Source organism: Capra hircus, chromosome 1 (genome assembly GCF_001704415.2).
Source record: "Capra hircus breed San Clemente chromosome 1, ASM170441v1, whole genome shotgun sequence".
Lineage (NCBI taxonomy): Eukaryota > Metazoa > Chordata > Mammalia > Artiodactyla > Bovidae > Capra > Capra hircus.
The window spans coordinates 73873934-73894918 of NC_030808.1; the positions used below are offsets into that span (position 1 = coordinate 73873934).

Sequence of the window (20985 nt, forward strand, 5' to 3'; positions counted from 1 at the left end):
ATAGATATGATTGACTGAACCATTGGCCATAAGGTTGAACACAGACTCCAGCTCTCCTCTTTTCCCCTGAAGGTTGAGTTGATAGCAAGTGGCTCAAAGCCCCCAGCCTTCTAATCAGACAGTTGATATTTTGGGCATGGCCAACTCATACATTCTGAGTCATCTCATTAGCACAAACTCTCTTCAGGCCTACTGTGAACAGAAAAGATACTCCTATCAGTGGAGAGGTCTGACAGAATGTGGTCCACTGGAGAAGGGAATGACAAACTACTTCAGTATTCTTGCCTTGAGAACCCCATGAACAGTATGAAAAGGCAAAATGATAGGATACTGAAAGAGGAACTCCCCAGGTCAGTAGGTGTCCAATATGCTACTGGAGATCAGTGGACAAATAACTAGAAAGAATGAAGGGATGGAGCTAAAGCAAAAACAATACCCAGCTGTGGATATGACTGGTGATAGAAGCAAGGTCTGATGCTGTAAAGAGCAATATTGCATAGGAACCTGGAATGTCAGGTCCATGAATCAAGGCAAATTGGGAGTGGTCAAACAAGAGATGGCAAGAGCAAATGTCAACTTTCTGGGAATCAACGAACTAAAATGGACTGGAATGGGTGAATTTAACTCAGATGACCATTATATCTACTACTGCGGGCAGGAATCCCTCAGAAGAAATGGAGTAGCCATCATGGTCAACAAAAGAGTCCAAAATGCAGTACTTGGATGCAATCTCAAAAACAACAGAATGACCTCTGTTCGTCTCCAAGGCAAACCATTCAATATCACAGTTATCCAAGTCTATGCCCCAACCAGTAACGCTGAAGAAGCTGAAGTTGAATGGTTTATGAAGACCTATAAGACCTTTTACAACTAACACCTAAAATAGATGTCCTTTTCATTATAGGAGACTGGAATGCAAAAGTAGGAACTCAAGAAACACCTGGAGTAACAGGCAAATTTGGCCTTGAAATGCAGAACGAAGCAGGGCAAAGGCTAATAGAATTTTGCCAAGAAAAAGCACTGGTCATAGCAAACACCCTCTTCCAACAACACAAGAGGACTCTACACATGGACATCACCAGATGGTCAACACCGAAATCAGATTGATTAGATTCTTTGCAGCCAAAGATGGAGAAGCTCTATACAGTCAACAAAAACAAGACCAGGAGCTGACTGTGGCTCAGATCATGAACTCCTTATTACCAAATTCAGACTTAAATTGAAGAAAGTAGGGAAAACCGCTAGACCATTCAGGTATGACCTAAATCAAATCCCTTATGATTATACAGTAAATGTGAGAAATAGACTTAAGGGCCTAGATCTGATAGATAGAGTGCCTGATGAACTATGGAATGAGGTTCGTGACATTGTACAGGAGACAGGGATCAAGACCATCCCCATGGAAAAGAAATGCAAAAAAGCAAAATGGCTGTCTGGGGAGGCCTTACAAATAGCTGTGAAAAAAAGAGAAGCGAAAAGTAAAGGAGAAAAGGAAAGATATAAGCAACTGAGTGCAGAGTTCCAAAGAACAGCAAGAAAGATAAGAAAGTCTTCTTCAGTGATCAATTCAAAGAAATAGAGGAAAAGAACAGAATGGGAAAGACTAGAGGTCTCTTCAAGAAAACTAGAGATACCAAGGGAATATTTCATGCAAAGATGGGCTCCATAAAGGACAGAAATGGTCTGGACCTAACAGAAGCAGAAGATATTAAGAAGAGGTGGCAAGAATACACAGAAGAACTGTACAAAAAAGATCTTCATGACCTGTATAATCACGATGGTGTGATCACACATCTCGAGTCAAACATCCTGGAATGTGAAGTCAAGTGGGCCTTAGAAAGCATCACTACGAACAAAGCTAGTGGAGGTGATGGAATTCCAGTTGAGCTATTTCAAATCCTGAAAGATGACGCTGTGAAAGTGCTGTACTCAACATGCCAGCAAATTTGGAAAACTCAGCAGTGGCCATAGGACTGGACAAGGTCACTTTTCATTCCAATCCCAAAGAAAGGCAATGCCAAAGAATGCTCAAACTACCACACAATTGCACTCATCTCACATGCTAGTAGAGTAATGCTCAAAATTCTCCAAGCCAGGCTTCAGCAATACGTGAACCTTGAACTTCCTGATGTTCAAGCTGTTTTAGAAAAGGCAGAGGAACCAGAGATCAAATTGCCAACATCCGCTGGATCATGGAAAAAGCAAGAGAATTCCAGAAAAACATCTATTTCTGCTTTATTGACTATGCGAAAGCCTTTGACTCTGTGGATCACAATAAACTGTGGAAAATTCTGAGATGGGAATCCCAGACCACCTAACCTGCCTCTTGAGAAATCTGTATGCAGGCCACGAAGCAACAGTTAGAACTGGACATGGAACAACAGACTGGTTCCAAACAGGAAAAGGAGTACGTCAAGGCTGTATATTGTCACCCTGCTTATTTAACTTATATGCAGAGTACATCATGAGAAACGCTGGGCTGGAAGAAACACAAGCTGGAATCAAGATTGCCCTGAGAAATATCAATCACCTCAGATATGCAGATGACACCACCCTTATGGCAGAAAGTGAAGAGGAACTAAAAAGCCTCTTGATGAAAGTGAAAGAGGAGAGTGAAAAAGTTGGCTTAAAGCTCAACATTCATAAAATGAAGGTCATGGCATCTGGTCCCATCACTTCATGGGAAATAGATGGGGAAACAGTGGAAACTGTGTCAGACTTTATTTTTGGGGGCTCCAAAATCACTGCAGATGGTGATTGCAGCCATGAAATTAAAAGATGGTTACTTCTTGGAAGAAAAGTTATGACCAACCTAGATAGCATATTCAAAAGCAGAGACATCACTTTGCCAACTAAGGTCCATCTAGTCAGGACTGGTTTTTCCAGTGGTCATGTATGGATGAGAGAGTTGGACTGTGAAAAAAGCTGAGCACTGAAGAATTGATGCTTTTGAACTGTGGTGTTGGAGAAGACTCTTGAGAGTCCCTTGGACTGCAAGGAGATCCAACCAGTCCATTCTGAAGGAGATCAACCCTGGGATTTCTTTGGAAGGAATGATGCTAAAGCTGAAGCTCCAGTACTTTGGCCACCTCATGTGAAGAGCTGACTCATTGGAAAAGACTCTGATGCTGAGAGGGATTGGGGGCAGGAGGAGAAGGGGACGACAGAGGATGAGATGGCTGGATGGCATCACTGACTCGATGAATGTGAGTCTGAGTGAACTCCGGGAGTTGGTGATGGACAGGGAGGGAGGGTCTCAAAGAGTAGGACACAACTGAGCGACTTAACTGAATTGAACTGATCAAATAGGAAATTCCAAGAATTTAGAGGATATATTCCAGGAAGTGAAGACAAAGACAGTGAGACTCTTCACTCCAAGAGTCCAGAAGTGACCTCTCGGGAATCTGAGACAAAGACTAGTCACTTTGTTTATTACACACCCCATGTGTTTCCCAATGGGACTCAAGCTCTTTGGAAGCAGATGAGATGTCCTTCTTACTTTTGCATACCTCGTAGACTCTAGCTCTACATCCTTCTGGAAAAATTGATTAAATTAGTAAAGTTAAAGCTTAGACAGCCAGAGAGCTTTAGCTAAATGAGCTGCAAGAGCCTTTGGAGGCCATTTAGATATTCCCACCCATCTGGAAGCCCCAGAGGGGCTTCCCAGGTGGCACTAGTGATAAAGAATCTGCCCATCAGGGCAAGAGACATGGGTTCAGTCCCTGGGTTGGGAAGATCCCCTGGAGGAGGGCATGGCAACCCACTCCAGTATTCTTGCCTGGAGAATCCCATGGACAGAGGAGCCTGGTGGACTACAGTCTATATAAGGTTGTAAAGTGTTGGACATGACTAAAGCGACTTAGTATGCATGCATGAGATAATGAAAGACCAAAGACTGTCTGTGGTTACCCCAGAACATGCACCAAACAAACTAAAGACCCACTGTACACTTATTATCCAGCACTGGATGCTCATTCCTCAGTGCCCTGTCCCCCTGGGAATGAACACAGCCCTAAGGATATATACCCCTCTTTCTTACATCAAAGAAAGCAGTCATAAGCTATGAAAACGAGAGAAGTGACAGATGTAAAGAATTGAAACATCCTGACCTTGCCAAGCTTCTTTCCTGCTCTGCCCTGAGAGTAAAGTACACTCCATTTTCGTCAGTTTGCTAGAATATGAGACTTCTAAGACAGATGTAACTGCCTTTTTTTTTTTTTTTCTGGTGTGCAGGGTGTGCTTAGTCCCTCAGTTCTGTCCAACTGTTTGTGACCCTATGGATTATAGCTCACCATGCTCCTCTGTCCATGTAATCTTCCTGGCAATGATACTGAAGTGGGTTGCCATTTCCTCCTCCAGGGGATCTTCCCGACCCGTTGCAGGTGGATGCTTTCTTGCTGAGCCACGGGTGACTGCCCATTGCCAACCCCAAATGTTAAAAAACAAATGCTAGGACCAAAATGTATTTTAACACTCCCATCTAAAGGCAATATTTTAAGTTCCTTTTCCTAAGTCTAATGCACTCTAGCAGTCCTCCATTTGCACACTTCTTCAGGGGATGGCAGAACACACCTGTAGCATCTATCCTAGTACACTGAAGTGCTCAAAGAATGTTGGCTGAATGAATAATAGAGTGAACATTTTTTTTGCTTTTTTAAAAAATTTCCCAGCATATGAACATTAGTCCAACTGGATGCCTCCTTGCTCTCTACCGCTTAATTCTCCACTTTCCCATCGTCCTTGAGAGATAACAGTACTCTTATTCAGGTGGGAGGCCATCTTTTATATACCTACATGTATTAATTATAGAACTTTTGAATCCATCACTTTTCATTTCTGAAGATGAAACCAAAGCATGGACAAGGCCAAGGTTGGTAGCCCTGGTGTGCAGCTGGGCAGTGAACTTCCCTTAGTGCATGTTTACTGTATCTGAACCCTGATGCAAGACTCAGAATAACATGCATCTCAATCTTTTATTCTCAGTAGTGAAACTGGACCTAGGAAAAATACATTTGTCTTTCAGTGAGCGCGACGCACGCGTACCCAAAATTGGCTCCATACCGGCCATCAGGACAGCTCCTCTCTCCCCCTTTGCTGCTGTCAGTTGTTTTGAACACCTGCTTCAACTGCATTGTGCAGGTCTGCGCATTTGTTTTGTTGAAGCAGCAGCCCTGGTATTGTGAGGTCTACAGATACAGGTAAAGTTTCGTTCCTTAGTTTTCCTTTCTGAAGGTGGTACAATGAATATATAATGACTCTGTTCAAATTAGTTTGAAATATATTCAAAAATTTTAATTAACCAAAGTTGTTTCTGTACTACAAAACCTCAGTGATGGGATAGAACCCAGGACAGAGTCAATGGCTGGAGTCGGGGGGTGAGCTATGTGGAGTGGCTGGGAAAAGATCTCCACATTGGCTGTTGATATATTGATGCAATAGTTACTTGACTGGATGAATATATTCACTCCCTGGTGGTTTGGATGTCATATAAATCAGAAGTTGGCAAACATCTCTAGTAGAGGGCCAGGTAGTAAAAATTTTGGGCCTTGTGGGCTCTGTGGTCTCTGCTGCAACTACTCAACTCTTCAGTTGCAGTGAAAAAGCAGCCAGAGACAACACATAAACAAGTCAGTGTGACAGTATTCCAATAAAACTTTATTGACAAAACCAGGCGTCGAGATTTGGCTGATGGACTTAAGTCAACAGGCCCCTGCTATACAAAACAGATTTGTTTATATTAGTTTCAGTTTTTCAAATGAATTTAAAATTAAAATATTTGTTGATGGTATCAGTGTTCTGATTTTACTGTAGACTCAGGGAAAGTCTCTTCACCTCCCAGGGCTTTAATTTCCTTAACTATAAATAAAGGGTAAGATGAGGTCAACTTAGATGCTCAAACTGTTTTTTTCTGACCCAGCCTGCCCAATCTCCAAAAGAGAAGGGCAGAAAAAGTTGATCCTTTTGGAGTAGGGCTTGTACAAATTCCCCTTCACTCCTCTGTCATTCTGAAGGCATCAGAGCCCCAGGGATCAGTGGAGAGATCGGAAACTACAAAATGATGTCTCAGATTGTCATTTAAAACCCAAATTCAGCAATTCAAGTATTACTTAGAGTATAGAGTTCATTTTTATTTCAAAACCAGATTTTTCCACCAATTGGAGCACATGTATTTGGAGAAGTGGCCTTCTGAATGAATCTAGGAGGCAACTTGGGGTAACCAGAAGGGTGATGGATGGGTTGTCCTGCCTTTGTCATTAACTACTCAACTGTCTTACCTGCCATGCAAGTGTATTAGATTAGATATATTTTGGTGTTAAACTCTGTAATTCAGGCCTTCTAGTCTATCTATTCCCTTTGGGCTAGAAAGCTTTGTGACTGTTGATTGCTTGCTTCATTAATGTATTCTGCAGGCACCAACTGAATGTCTACTCTATGCAAAGCACATTTTGGGAGCCTAGGAAGTCTAGGATAAGACTTATGCCTCGCATTTGAATTCACAATTGAAAAATGAATTTTATCTATAAACAGTTGTAATACTAGCAAAAAGTTTGAAACTAAACAAGAGAGCCGATGAAAACAAATTTCTTTGTGGGTTTGATTACCAAAAAATTGAAGATTGCAAATGGATCAGCTGACACTGGGAAAGCCCATCTCTTAAATATTTTTCTGAGAAAACATCATGTGGCATCACTGTGCTAGGTGCTAAGAATTTGCTACATATTTGAGTAAAACAAACAAGCAAAGGGAAATCAAACCAGAAGTAAAGTTTCACATTCAAAGAACTCTGATCCCAAGAATGGAAAATAAAAATATGTGAAGGAATAATTGCAAAGCAATGAACTAAATGCATCACTAGAGAGAAGACTGAAGGGCACTAGTTATGCTCACCACTGAATGTAAAGAGTTTCAGATAGAAATAGGATGTGGACTCAGAGGTGTGCAAAAGGGGGAAAGGAATATTCCCCTATGATTGGAGCATAAGGAGCATGGGAAGTCTGGCAAAAGATAAGGCTGGAAAGGTTGACTGAGACCAGAGTTTGAAAGTCTTCTGGGCCTGCCTGAAAAGTTAGAGTTTAATTTGTTAGCAAAACAGAAACACAGACACTCATAAGCGGAAGATTGTCCAAATCCTCATGAAAAGGTTTTGGTTATGTGAGGAGAGTGGGTCAGAATAGGCAGATTCCAACTCACGACCCATGTTAAGAGATTTATATCAGTCCACAAAAGGAAACACAGCATGCACGCATACATACACATAGAGTTCATATGCTCCGAATTGAAAGGAATTTCACAGGAAATTGTCATCCAAGACCTTTCAAGACAGATCTGCTGCTACTGCTGCTAAGTTGCTTCAGTCGTGTCCGACTCTGTGAGACCCCAGAGACGGCAGCCCACCAGGCTCCCCCGTCCCTGGGATTCTCCAGGCAAGAACACTGGAGTGGGTTGCCATGTCCTTCTCCAATGCAGGAAAGTGAAAAGTGAAAGTGAAGTCGCTCAGACATGTCCGACTCTTCGCAATCCCATGGACTGCAGCCCACCAGGCTCCTCCATCCATGGGATTTTCCAGGCAAGAGTACTGGAGTGGGGTGCCGTTGCAAGACAGATCATCTATTCTAGATAGGCTTCTGGACAAAGAACAATCTTGACTTCCTCTGCAGTTTATTTCTGCTTTGCCACTGCAAGAGGTGAACAAAATATATCCTGGTAGTTATTTGCTGGAACAGCTTGCAAGGTAAGGTCCCTGGGTCATGATTAGCTAATTTTTTCCTACTGACTGGATAAAAATACAATGAAAGTTCCATAAACGCTGGTTATTCTTTTCCAGTAAGTGCTTTCTGGACAGCCAGAGTAATTTCTCAACAAATGTGAGTTTGTCAAGAAATGGGACTGGAAATGGAGCATTGCTTCCTGGTTCAGTTTTAAGCTTTGAAAGTACCACACTGTGGCCGATCACTACCATCAACTGTATCACAACAGCGTTTATCTTTTCTAAGGGCAAGCCATTTCGAAAACCTATCTACACAAACTGTAAGTGTGAAATTTAATTTTTCTTTTCAAATATGTGTTTTTTACTCTCCCACTATCCCCAGAGTTGCAACTTACTGGTGAAGTGATTGGCTGAGAAGGAAACAATCGCAATACTCTAAAATTGAGTACTGAACCATAAGTATCACAGGTGGTAAAAAGCCCAAGGGCAGAAACACGTTGTGCAGATAAGCATGTGCTGGATTGATTAGTCATGAGTCATGTCCTAATTTGAGTATTATTAATTTATTCATATTTTCTTTTATGTCTCTTAGTAAATATTTGTGGCTTTCTCCATTATAGATCCTATGCATTTATTTTAAAAATGAATTTCTGCTTTTTGTATTTTTTTAGTGATTGACTTTTTTCCATAATATTTTCTAATCAGTGATCACAAATATATGTGAATGATATAGTGCTGTTTATAATGTTGATTTTCTACTCAGAATCCTCTCTGAATTTTGCTATGAGTCTTTGTTATTTGAGTGTTCTAGAAAGGTAATTACTATCATCTGCAATTAATAATGTTCCACAGGGAATTTCTTGATAGTCCAGTGGTTAGGACTCTGCTCTTCCATTACAGGAGCCACGGGCTTGATCCCTGGTTGGGAGACTAGGATCCCGCAAGCCGCACGGCATTACCAAAAAAGAACACAATGTTCCTTCTTCCTTTCCAATAGCTATAATGCTTATTTATATTTTCAGCTTTAGTGTACAATCCAGAATTTCCAGGACAACGTTAAGTACTAGTGGAAGCAGCAGATAGTTCTACTCCTTCATAAAAATACTTCTAGTAATTTTTCACTTGTAAGTATGGTTTTGAATATTGGTTCAAGGTGGGCCACATCCTGTGAAGAAAAATACTTTTCTATTTCCAGTAAATCAAGAGTATGTTTGATAATGGTGCTATAAAAGAACCAATATACATGTTTTTTGAAAAAAAATAAAATTATAAAATGGGAGATGTATTTCATCAACTGTCTTCCTTACATCCTGCCCTTCATCCTTCCTACTAGGATGATTATACTTGTTTTCTATTTTGACCTATTGCTAGAACATGTTACATTAATAAACTTATTAAATATTTCCATATTCTTGAACAAATTCTACTTATTTGTGGTGGATTTCACTTTTAGTAAAATGAATCCTACTGTTTTTCAACATTGCTTTTAATATCTATATTTTGTCTGGGATTGGTCTGAAGTATTTTTTAGGTGTGGATATTAGGACTTCAAAATTCTTGGACTTTTTCTTTCCTTTGAAAAACATTTTATAGTTAGAAATAGTCTATTCCTTCACTATTATGAGAGCCCAGTAAAATCATCTGGTTCCAAATACTTTCATTAAAAGAATTAATTTCTTGAGAATTTATTTAGGTATCCTCTTTTTAAACTGTTTTTTAAAATTAAAAAAATTTTACCCATAATTCCATTTCAGTGAGATTATTTTTTTTTTAGGAGAGGGTTTTGAATGATATTGTTATAATTTTAATGCCATCTACAACTTTTAATATCTTCTCATTTTATGTTTATGTGCACTGTGTTCCTTTATTCTTACCAGAAATGTACTTTTACTGGTTTTCTTTAAATAACCAGCTCTCAGATTTAATACTTCTGTATGTTTTCTATTTTCTAATTTATTCATTTTTGCTTTTCCCATTTTCCCCTTCTTCTTACTTTCCTTGGAAAATTCTTTAATGTTTGAATTGATTTTATAATCCATATATTTTCTTTTATTCTTATAAAATTAGAAAAAACATCAAGACCAATAATTGTAGTTTGGGTTACATTATTTACATTTTCATATTTCTCTTATTATGACTTATTCCTCTTTGACCCACTAGTTACAAGAATAGTGGTTTTCAATCTTCAAGTGGGAAAGGATTTTGTTTTCATTCTCTTACTACTCTTTTTCTTAAAAGCTTCCAAAGAGAAGCTATTAGTTTCCTTTTTGACTCAACAGATCTTTAGAATTTTGATTTGTATGCGGGGAGATTTTTCCTTTAAATTTAGTCACAAATTTCTAGTTTTATTTGTCATGGTCAAAGAAAATCTAGCCTGTAATATTTCTGATTTGGAAATTTTACTACAATTTTGTATATCACATGTCATAAACTCTAATTTCTAATTTTCAAAAAGAGTCATAGATATTAGAGAAGTAAGTCTCATTCTTATTCCTAAATTAAAAATTAATTTATCATATAAAACCAGTTTTAGCAATTATATTATTCACATGCTTTCTGTTTTCATCCCCCCCTCACCATTTTCTTTTGTATAGCTGTTTTGTCAGAGGTTTTGAGAGCATGCTAAAATCTTGTTTTAATTATAGTTTTTACAATGTTTTTTTCCTGAATTTCTTATTTTTGTTCAAATTTCTCTTAATTTTGATATAGTATCTGATAATGTCCCTGGCTTCTGTCAAAACAAATCAAGATTCTATTTTATGTTTTCAGGTTACTATTTTTTTTATTGTAAATAGATTTTACAAGGAGAACATATTGCATTGGCTAGTACTTTAATTTGAATAATAGCTGCAAAGTCATTCTAAACATAATGAGTTAATTAGAGCTGAACTAGTTACATCATAGGGACTTAAATTTTGTGGGTAAATTCAAGTCTCTATGTCAAACATAACTGGTAATTTTAAATGAAAAAAGTTTTTTATAAACATATTCTAACAAACATAATCTTATAGTAAATCATATAGTCTCAAGGTTACAAGTCAGAAGTTCTCAGAATGGTTATTAAAATACACAATTCTATTTTAATGTGACAGAAAAGTCTTTACCTTTTTTAACAGTCTTTGACAGATCAACTTTATGATGATGAGCTATAGAACAAGTACAGATTTAATTTTTATGGAAACAGGTGTGAATATTTGTTAAGCCTCTTCTTATCTGAGAATAGTCTATAATGGTTTGCCCAGGGCTTGTCTTCCCAAATCACCTGTGCAAACAGAACCCCATTCATTCCAGTTTCCTCATCATTAGTAATTAATTATAGAAGGGCAACATTCACTTCAGTTCTTTATGAAGTTGTCCAGAGCCGAATTAAAGAAGAGAGCCTCATCATTTTGTTTCCATTCTGCTCATTTGTGCCCTAGCCTGGTCTGCTTTTCAGACCCCGGGTCTGAGAGCAGTGTGACGTGCACAGTACTCAGCCCAGTTTGAGTGAGTACTTTATCAGGATGGACATTTGGGGCATCATCTTCTTCCCAACATCTGGGTCCTTGGGACTTAGAAACACTGAAGGAAATTAAAATTCCACACAGCCACCTCCTAGCGCCTTCTCGTCACCATTCTGCTCAGATTGCTTTATTTTAGGAGCTGCAGCTCCCTCCTTTCTCCTCTCTGCCTCACACTCCTCTCAAGCAAGCATGGGTATTCTTCTAAGAGGTGCTACATCTAGTCGTATATGTAGAGTGAGGTATGGATGAATATGAAGGTGAGTGTAGGTGGTGAGGATTAAAATAGAGCTCTTGTGGCTTCAAAATATAGGGCCTGCTGTAGTGGGACAGTTCCTCTGATTTCTGTTTAATGTAGATCTATGCAGAGTTAGGGGCCCATAAACCATCAACACTGGAAGAAATGAGGTAGAGAGAATATAAGAGAAAATCTAGTTTGTTTTTAAATTTTGAAGACCGTAAGTATTATATCACAGGAACACTGATTAAATGCTGCTGTTTGGGCCTGAAGGAGCTAATCCCATTGAAAAGCATATATAAAGCACTGTCTACAAAGTGCCTAGAAGCTGATGGCCACAAGAGGGGATAGGGTTGGGGAAATAAGGACAGGGATGTTGGCACTGTGCATCCTGAGAAATTGAGCATCCCAAAGTTAAGCCTTCTGGGCAGGTTGGAGAGAAAGAAGCCAGCAGATATGCATGTGAGTTTCTCACTTCCACTTCCAACTGGAGTCCCAGAGAAGCAGATCAAAATCCCTTTAAGGTGGTTATAACATACTGAATATATATGAATGAAGACCATGCAGAGCAGAGTGATAAATACCATATGAAATAAAACTTGGTAAGGGAGAATTGGAGAGTCTTTAAAAAGAAAGTGGTACTGGAACAGGGCTTTGAAGAAAAACTGGGAACTTGCCAAGACTGGAAGACTACCATCTACACAGGGTATTTTGTGAACAAAGGCACAAAAGCTAGAAGGCACTGGGTCTCTGTGAGTAGCAGGTTTATGGTTTAACTTTCCCGGAACTTAAGGAAGAGCAACCAGAGATGAGTTTAGAAAGGCTGATTGGAAGCAGACTGTGGAAGGCCTTGAACATCAATCACTCAAGACCCTTGTACTTTGTTTCTAAGCAATGAAGAAGATGGAGGTGCCACTAAGAAGACTGACTATGTAAATAATTTATTCACTAGACCTGAGGTGATAAAGCATCAGGAACTCTCTGGTGACCATTTACATGAGCTGGTCACTGCAGGGTTTCCCAGCCCCAAGGACTCCTCAGTTGAGGTAACTTCTTCATGGAGTTTACTAGAATATATTTAATTACCAACTTTCTACACTCAGCCTTTCAAGGAAAGATTTTTAAGATATCACCTTTGTCCTGTAAGCATTAGAACACATTTTCAAACATATGAGGACATATCAAAACATCTGAAGATGTATCCAGTATTTGCCCAACATAGATAATTGATACTGAAATATGTGTGCCAAATTACAGGAAACATTCCCTCAGCATCTAAAAATAATGTTTGCTGTTTCTTCAGATATATTCTCATTTTTGCTGGCATCTGCCTTGGGCCTCACAATTTTCCTTCAGTTTTCTGATTTTCAAGATATATACCGTGGAATGGAGGTATGTGGAATCCGTGACTCCTGTGTGCAATGGGGCTGTATTTGCATTGTATTGATAATTTACAAGTCAGTTACACCCATATTCTCTCTGGTCACTGAATATTGTGAGGCTATTTTCATTTATTCGGAGAAGGCAATGGCACCCCACTCCAGTACTCTTGCCTGGAAAATCCCATGGGCAGAGGAGTCTGGTAGGTTGCAGTCCATGGGGTCGCTAAGAGTTGGACACAACTGAGCGACTTCACTTTCACTTTTCACTTTCATGCATTGGGGAAGGAAATGACAACCCACTCCAGTGTTCTTGCCTGGAGAATCCCAGGGACAGTGGAGCCTGGTGGGCTGCCGTCTATGGGGTCGCACAGAGTCGGACACGACTGAAGCGATACACAAGAAGATTTTCATTTACTAGAAGAGCAAATAACATACCTCTATCTCACACATGCTGGTCTGAGTGTTTTCATATTATTAGTATCATCAATTGGGTCATTTATTCTGTTTATACCTGAAACACTGTGTTTGGATATTTTATTCTTCTATGTTATACTAATACAATGAAATTAATGCATTAATACAATAATTAATCCTCCAACTTTAATTTTTTAATCATATAGTATAAATCCTTTATAATGTAGTTGTGAAGAGTAAGAAAATGTTGACTGTACGCCAGTCATGTTCTGTCTGTAAGACACTGACAATGGGGTGGGGGGTCTTATTTCAAGGGTTAAAATTAAATTTATTAATAAGTTATTGAGCCTATTTTGGGACCTGGCATTGTAGGAGAAATAGACAAAGATTGGCTCTGGCCCTCTACCTATAGTTTAGTTCCAAAGATGAGCCACACCCAGTGAAGTGATGGCATGGCCACCTGAGGCCAGTCATGCTTGAAGAGAGTGTAAAGCAGAGAGAAGTGGGAGGGACATTGGAAGGAAGAGCTCTCCCTGGGGCCTGTGGCTTCCACAGGAGGCTTCATGCAGGAGATGCAACTTGATCTGGTCTGGAAGGATAGGTCTGACTTTGCTAAGTAGGAGGTAGGGATATTCCCCCCTAGGAGAACAGCCTAAGCGTGAGCAGAGAGGGCTGGCCCAATCTCTCTCGTTTTGGAAATGCAAAAGAATGCAGCATGGCCTAGAGGAAAATCCAAAGCAAGAATTGTTTTACAGGCCACCTAGAAGGTTAGCTAAGATTAAGCCAGTAAATTGTGGAGTAGACGTGGATGGAGGAAGGCAGACAATGATAGTTCAACACTATGCCGAGAGCAATGGGAGTCACTGAAGACATCAGAGCAGGTTTTTCAGTGGAGCATTAAGACAGATTCGTTAGATGACAGCAGGAACGCTGTGTGTGAGGGAAGACAAGCTATGGAGAGAGAAGCAGTTAGGATATGAAAACCCAGACCAGTCAGTCACTTACAAAGCATTGTGAAGCTTCAGAGTGGGCTTGGCACTGGGGTTATAAAAATGAGTAAGATGTGGTCACTGCTCTCAAATAGCTCAGAAGCTAGGAGGGGAGAGCATCACAGAAGATAATTCCAAAGTGATGTGACAAGTCCCTTCCAGGCCCAGGCCTGGAGAAGTGACCTCCCAGATCAGGGCAGTAGCAGGATATGTGAAAGGGCAGGTGCTCCACTACCAGTGATCCACTGCCGGATCTCACGGCCCTCTGCAGACCACCTGCTACCCAGCAAGCCTGTTTCACATCCTTGAGAAAGGCTGTTTCCACTTAGGAGGAAAAATTACATGTTGTTACTTTAAATAACCTATGAGAACAGGCATAAGAATCAAAGGTGAGCATTTAAACATTATGGAGGGTCTGTGGTTTTAGTCCTAAGCAGAGCTCAGCCTCTACACAGTCATCCTACCTTTTAGGATCAAAAAAGGAATTTCATAATTCATCTTTTGTTATGGATGTATCTATAGGAAGTTGTAGATTTCACACCTATTCAATAACTGTATTTGGTAGTCAAGGGTACTCTTTAATCCTTAAAAGGAGATAGATTGAGCCAGTTCAGCTTTCATCAAGGCATTAGATTTAGGGCTGAGAATATTTATTCAAAAATTAGTCACCAAGTGTCCATCAAAATAAACTTGAACCTCTGTCTACCTTTTATTTCTTTTACTCATATGTCAATGTTACTGAACGAATGAGCTCCAAGTAGATTTTGCTTTGGGAGCATTAGAAGTAATAATATCATTAGATGCATGATTTAATCTTTCTTATATTTGAGAAGATAGAAATGAAGAGAGAGAACACAGGCTCCAAAGTGTCCTGTCTCATGTCTTTGATCCAGGGCACGCTGACTCCATGTTTATTATCAGGCAGTGGAGGGAGCACTGGGCGAGAGGCAGTCAGACTTTATTTGAATTCTGACTCTGCCATTTATTTCTTGGTATTGAGTCCTAGGGCAAGGTATTGACCTTCTCATCTGTAAAGCTGAGAGAGTAACGTCTACCCTCCAAGCCCAGAGAGTTGTTACAAATATATATAAATTAAATAAGAGAATGTGTGTCAAGTGTAAAGTATGCAAAGTATAAAGGTAGTATTTCTTTTTCAACAGTTCGTCCCAACTGTAACATCATGGAGGGTTTCAGTTTTGGTGGCAGCTCTCACCCAGTTCTGTGTGGCCTTCTTTGTAGAGGTAAAGAAGTTTCTGTATGGCTCACTATCTGGGGGGAAGGATAAATAAAGGGCTGACTCTCAACAGATGCTCATTGTTTAGAGCAACCACTTTTATCTCCCAAAAACACTTAATAGTGTTTTTTAAAAACTACACATGTCCTCTTTGGGGGAAATGAGAATGATTTAAAATTCTTTGAAGGCTGCAAAGAAATGCTCTCGGTATCTGCAGTGTAGGATGCAAAACATCAAATTAGCTAATTTTGTCTCACATGAAGGCCTTATATTGTACTTTCCTGCTGCCGCTAAGTCGCTTCAGTCGTGTCTGACTCTGTGCGACCCATAGGCGGCAGCCTACCAGGCTCCCCTGTCCCTGGGATTCTCCAGGCAAGAACATTGGAGTGGGTTGCCATTTCCTTCTCCAGTACATGAAGGTGAAAAGTGAAAGTGAAGTCGCTCAGTCATGTCCGACTGTCAGCGACCCCATGGACTGAAGCCTACCAGGCTCCTCCGTCCATGGATTTTCCAGGCAAGAGTATTGAAGTGTTTCCTAGTAGTCTTAATAATCTGGTAGAGACCAGATCAAATGACCTTCCAGCTCTAAAATTCAGTGAGACCTTTTAGAGTGAAGAGCTGTCTAGAAGGGCTTCCTTAATTAAGAGAGAAGGGAAGCCATTGCTCATTCTAGTCAATTCTTACCCTTGAAGGTCTTCTCCTTTAGCATTTCTCTTCTACTCAGTGTCACTAAATGAATCTACCTTCTCAGTGAAAAACTCAGGTACTATTTTTTAAGGGACAGTTTAAAAGAAAAGATTCATGAAGTTCCTTGAGAAAAGGTATCAACCAAATTAAGAAAAAATATGTGTATATACAAATATTCCATTGTATACAATGCATTTAAAATTTCTCATACTCTTAAGGAATTCCATTTCTGAGATTTCATTTAAAAAATAACTTAAAAAGAGAAAATTTTACGTGTATGAAGATTTTCATCACAGTATTATCTACAGTGATGAAATATTAGAATCAAGTGTTCCAAAAGTAGAGGTGCTACTAAATAGTAATACAGAAATTTGAGTAAACATTATACAATCATTAAAAACGATTATTGAGAAGATGGTAGCTACAAACTGTATATGACAGAGAAAGTGGAATGCAATATTTGATCACTTTTATTACTATAAATGCATAAAATTGTGTGTGCTTGTAATCACAGAAAAAAGAGAACCCCCAAAATGGAAAGCAAAGGGCTTCCCTGGTGACTCAGTGGTAAAGAATCTGCCTGTCAATGCAGGAGACGTGGGTTTGATCCCTAGGTTGGGAAGATCCCCTGGAGTAGGAAATAACAACCCACTCCAGTATTCTTGCCTGGGAAATTCCATGGTCAGAGGAGACTGGCAGAGCCTATAGTCCATGGGGTCGCAAAACAGTCAGACAGAACTTAGTAACTAAACAACAACAAAAAGTGGAAAGCAAAACCCATTTGGTTTTTAGAGTTCATTCATTTATTCAACAAACCATTACTTGATGCCTTCTTTGTATCAAGGAGCAAGTAACAGTGATTTTTCTTTTCTTTTCTTGATTTTGAGTACATTATTTTGCTATTTCATTCTGGCAGTAAAATAATTTTAAGTGACTCCCCTGCCAGAATTGAACTAGGAAATCTGTGGAAATGAAAGACTGTAAGCTTTTGGCAAATTTCTATGAACACAAGCTCACTCAGTTCTCAAGGAAATGAACCCAGGAAGCTGCTAGGCTTCATGGGGCTACAAGAAGAAGTGGCCACTGAGCATAAATAATAAGCACATTTAGAGGAATCCTAGGGAAACAGGGTAGCAATGAGCAACCTGGCTGCCAGGGAAAATAGGTGATGGTTTGATTGTCTTTTCCACCTGATCTTCTAGGATGCCATCCTTCAAAATCGAGCACTCTGGCTATTGATCAAGAAAGAATGTGGAATCTATTCTAAAAGTCAGTATAGGATCTGGCAAAGAAAACTGGCAAAAGATCCAACCTGGCCTCCTACAAACAGGACAGATTATTCAGGCGATGGCAGAAATGGATTCTACATCAACCAAGGCTTTGAAAGCTCTGAACAGATTCCAAAAGAAAAACTTAATTTGGGAGGCCAAACCACAGAACAACATTTCTGGACCAGATTGTAATCAGAATTGTTAAATAGCATCCTCCTTTTACCAGAATCTAAAACACTGTTGAGAGGTGATAATAGTCTACCCTTATTTTCTTCCTCCATCTGAAGATTCAAAGTGCGTTTCTCAGTGCATTGAACCTTGCAACAAAGGACTTTATATATGTTTATTTTGACCTCATCCTCTATCACTAAGAAAAATAATGTATTTTCTAAAGTATCATTTTTTTCTAATAAATTTTCTTCACACTGCGTAGCACTGACTTGCTTCAAATGCACAGCTTTTTATGGTAGTAAAATTAATAGTATGTACATCAATAGAAGAAAGAAAAATTAAAGGAGAGTTTAATTTTGAAAGTTTCACCAAGGTATTTTTATTTTCATCTACTGAAATAAAAGAATCTATATATTTTAAAAAGCTTCTCTCAATAACTTGTCACACATTTACTTAATCTTATATTCACCTGCAAAGAACATCTATGCATATATCTTTTCTCCAGGTCACAGAATTCTTCTTTTTGGTTCTTTGTATGGCTTCAATAGAGAAATAAGAATTGAAATTTACTTCAGAAAATTCATCCCTGTTGTTAAGTATGGAAGTGGAGAAAGATGGAGGTGTCTGATAATTGTTTATAACTTTGGCTTGGGCACAGCTAAGCAAACTCTACTGAAATTGGCATCTCCCAAGTATATTGCTTCGGGGCTAGTGAGCTAGAGGTTCTGGATTAGATCACAAAAATAATAAAACTATTAAAATGTACTTTTCACTCTTAAGAAGTATGGTACCTTTATTTGCTTTTTATTACTGACAAAGAAAAATCTCAAGTTCTAACTTTAAAAGTTGGCCCAGACTCATCATTGCTCATCTGAAAAAAATCAATCCCAGGGAAGGAACCCATAATGTTTTTATCTACAGCATGACAATTCTCAGAATATTAAACAACCTTAAGATCCATTTCCTCTTTTCATAATCTAAATCAATTAGATGCACATCAAGGATCACAAGAAAGGGTACATCCTTTACAAATACGTTCTGCACATTATTACCTTTAACATCTATCAACCTCACTGTGACCTTGAGAGGATATTTATTCCTAGTGAACATTTTAAATTACCTACTACATTTTCCTTGTAACCATAAATCTAATTTTGCTAATTAAATGGATCTTTAATGGGTCATAGGCAATTAGCTAACCAGTCCCATTCCATGAGTGTCAATTACATGCCTAATACTGTGATATATGGATTCAATCATGTCTTTACAATTATGAGATCTTTAGGATTGAAAAAATGTCTCAACATTTTAGCAATTCATTGCTGTAAATAGTACCATACACTTTGTTACACAAGCCAGCAGCATAAATGCAAATTCCTATGAAAACAAGCATTTTATGTTTATATTTTATTTGCTTTTTAACCTTTTCTTGGATGCACAGCTCTTGGAGAGTGATAATTTTTAATTATGTCTAATTTAGTGGATACCAATAAAAGAACAAAATATCAAAAATATTTTTAGCTAAAGATTAAGAAATATGTCAACCTAAAACATACAGCAGCTAGGTTCCTTGAGCTGACATATCTCTATTTAGTAATTTGACTTTTAGAATGAGAGGATTCAGCTGATACTCTAGTATATCTAGATAGCATAAAAATATTTTTAAATCTTTTTTCAATAAATGTTTCGCTTCTCTCAGTTTCTTCAACAATCTATTAGGTATCTGATAGGTGATATCTTTATTTCACACATCTTTTTGAAGGTGGGGACGGGACATGATAAATTTGGTCTCTACACTAGACTAATACAGTAAAAATACACTCAGAGAAATGTTTACTAGTCTTGGAAAAAGATGTTTGATAAAAGCACAATGAACATGGCCACATATAAATGGACAGGCTGAAGCTGCCCGTCACCAAGAGTGGCCATTTTCAGGGGAAACTGATGACTAACTTTATGTGCTTACCCTTAAGGATGAACATTACTAGAACCCTGAACACTATTTGTGAAAAAATGAATCCATGAATTTAATTTAAAAGTGCATTTGTAACAATTATTCAGTATTGCTAAGATTGTCTTCTGGAGTGGGCGTGTCCAGAAGAAGTGTGATTTAAGGATCCTCAAAATATCCTCTGTGTTGCCAATTAATCCCACCACACCCAGGTCTCCTGTTCAAGGCTAACATTTGTCTTCTGCAGGCATCTTTACTAAAAAGTAAGCATATCCTGGGGGACGTAACACATAAAGCTGCTGCCAGTTCTGCCCAGACTTGACAATACTAGGAAAGAGCCTGTTGTTTTTTTTTTTTCTTTTTTAATGTTACTGTTACTTAAGAGTAGGACATAATAGGAATAAGAAATTGAATTTAGAATGAAAATGAAGGATAATTTTGGACCATGCTATCAGATAGAAGACACTTACACTATTCCCAGAGGAACAGGGGAGGAAGACAGAGTTTTGGGGTTTATCTGGAAACAGAATTGGTGCCGTAAGAAAGGGAAGGGATTAGTCAGGGAACAGGAAGAAAGACAGGGTCTCTATGGGCCCTGATGGAACCACATGACCCTTTCTTGTTATCATTGTACTTAATCCTACAATTAGATTGCACAGACTTTCTGGCCCACGAGTAAAATCAAATCAGTTTACTATGTCTAAGACTTTGAGGCAGCTGTTTGTTACCTTTACCATATTTTTGTTTCCGTCCCTGCACCACAACCCCCCATATTTACTTAAACTTTTCCTTTATTTAATGTCATGCTTTTGGCCGTGATACAATAAAGATGTCACTGACTAGCAATGTGGTTTGGAGGGTAACATTATAATATCTGATATAACCCCAGGATAGAGAGACTGTCATCCATTTTTCCCCATCTGCTACCAAACAAGAATTCCATTGGAAAGGTATTAAAAAGTAGTTTGCTTCATCCAGCACATAATCAATAAAATGCAAGAATAAAATCATGAGTCTCTCCCTGGTTGAAAAAGTAAAAGTGTTAGTCACTCAGTCATGTCCAACTCTTTCAGACCCCATGGACTGTATAGCCCACCAGGTTCCTCCATCCATGGAATTTTCCAGGCAAAAATACTGAAGTAGGTAGCCATTCCATTCTCCAGAGGATCTTCCCAACCCAGGGATCGAATCCAACTTTCCTGTATTGCAGGAAGCTGCTTTACAGTCTGAGCCATACTCCTTGCCTTCTAGTAAATGCCATAAAAAGTAATATAGGATATTGTTTTCCAAATATGGCACCTTAAACCTATGTTTAATGATATCTTGACCCATCACTTCATGGCAAATAGATGGGGAAACAGTGGAAACAGCGTCAGACTTTATTTTGGGGGGTTCCAAAATTGCTGCAGATGGTGATTGCAGCCATGAAATTAAAAGATG

The 20985-nt window shown here is 38.9% G+C and overlaps 2 protein-coding genes across 6 annotated transcripts in view; one reads left to right on the plus strand and one right to left on the minus strand.

The window, feature by feature from the left end:
* ATP13A5 (ATPase 13A5) overlaps positions 1–18028 on the plus strand; it is a 116197-nt gene extending 98169 nt beyond the window's left edge. For 2 of the 3 annotated variants that reach the window (XM_005675110.3, XM_018046582.1), the window contains 5 exons: positions 5024–5198; positions 7826–8028; positions 12750–12838; positions 15392–15472; positions 17355–18028. In XM_005675110.3, coding sequence (XP_005675167.2) covers positions 5024–5198; positions 7826–8028; positions 12750–12838; positions 15392–15472; positions 17355–17615 — 809 coding nt within the window. In that variant the 3' untranslated portion in view covers positions 17616–18028. The remainder of the gene's footprint in view (positions 1–5023; positions 5199–7825; positions 8029–12749; positions 12839–15391; positions 15473–17354) is intronic. The other variant, XM_018046580.1, reaches the window with a different exon arrangement.
* Positions 1–20985, minus strand: part of HRASLS (HRAS like suppressor) — a 54499-nt gene that overhangs the window by 8185 nt on the left and 25329 nt on the right. The window lies entirely within an intron of this gene.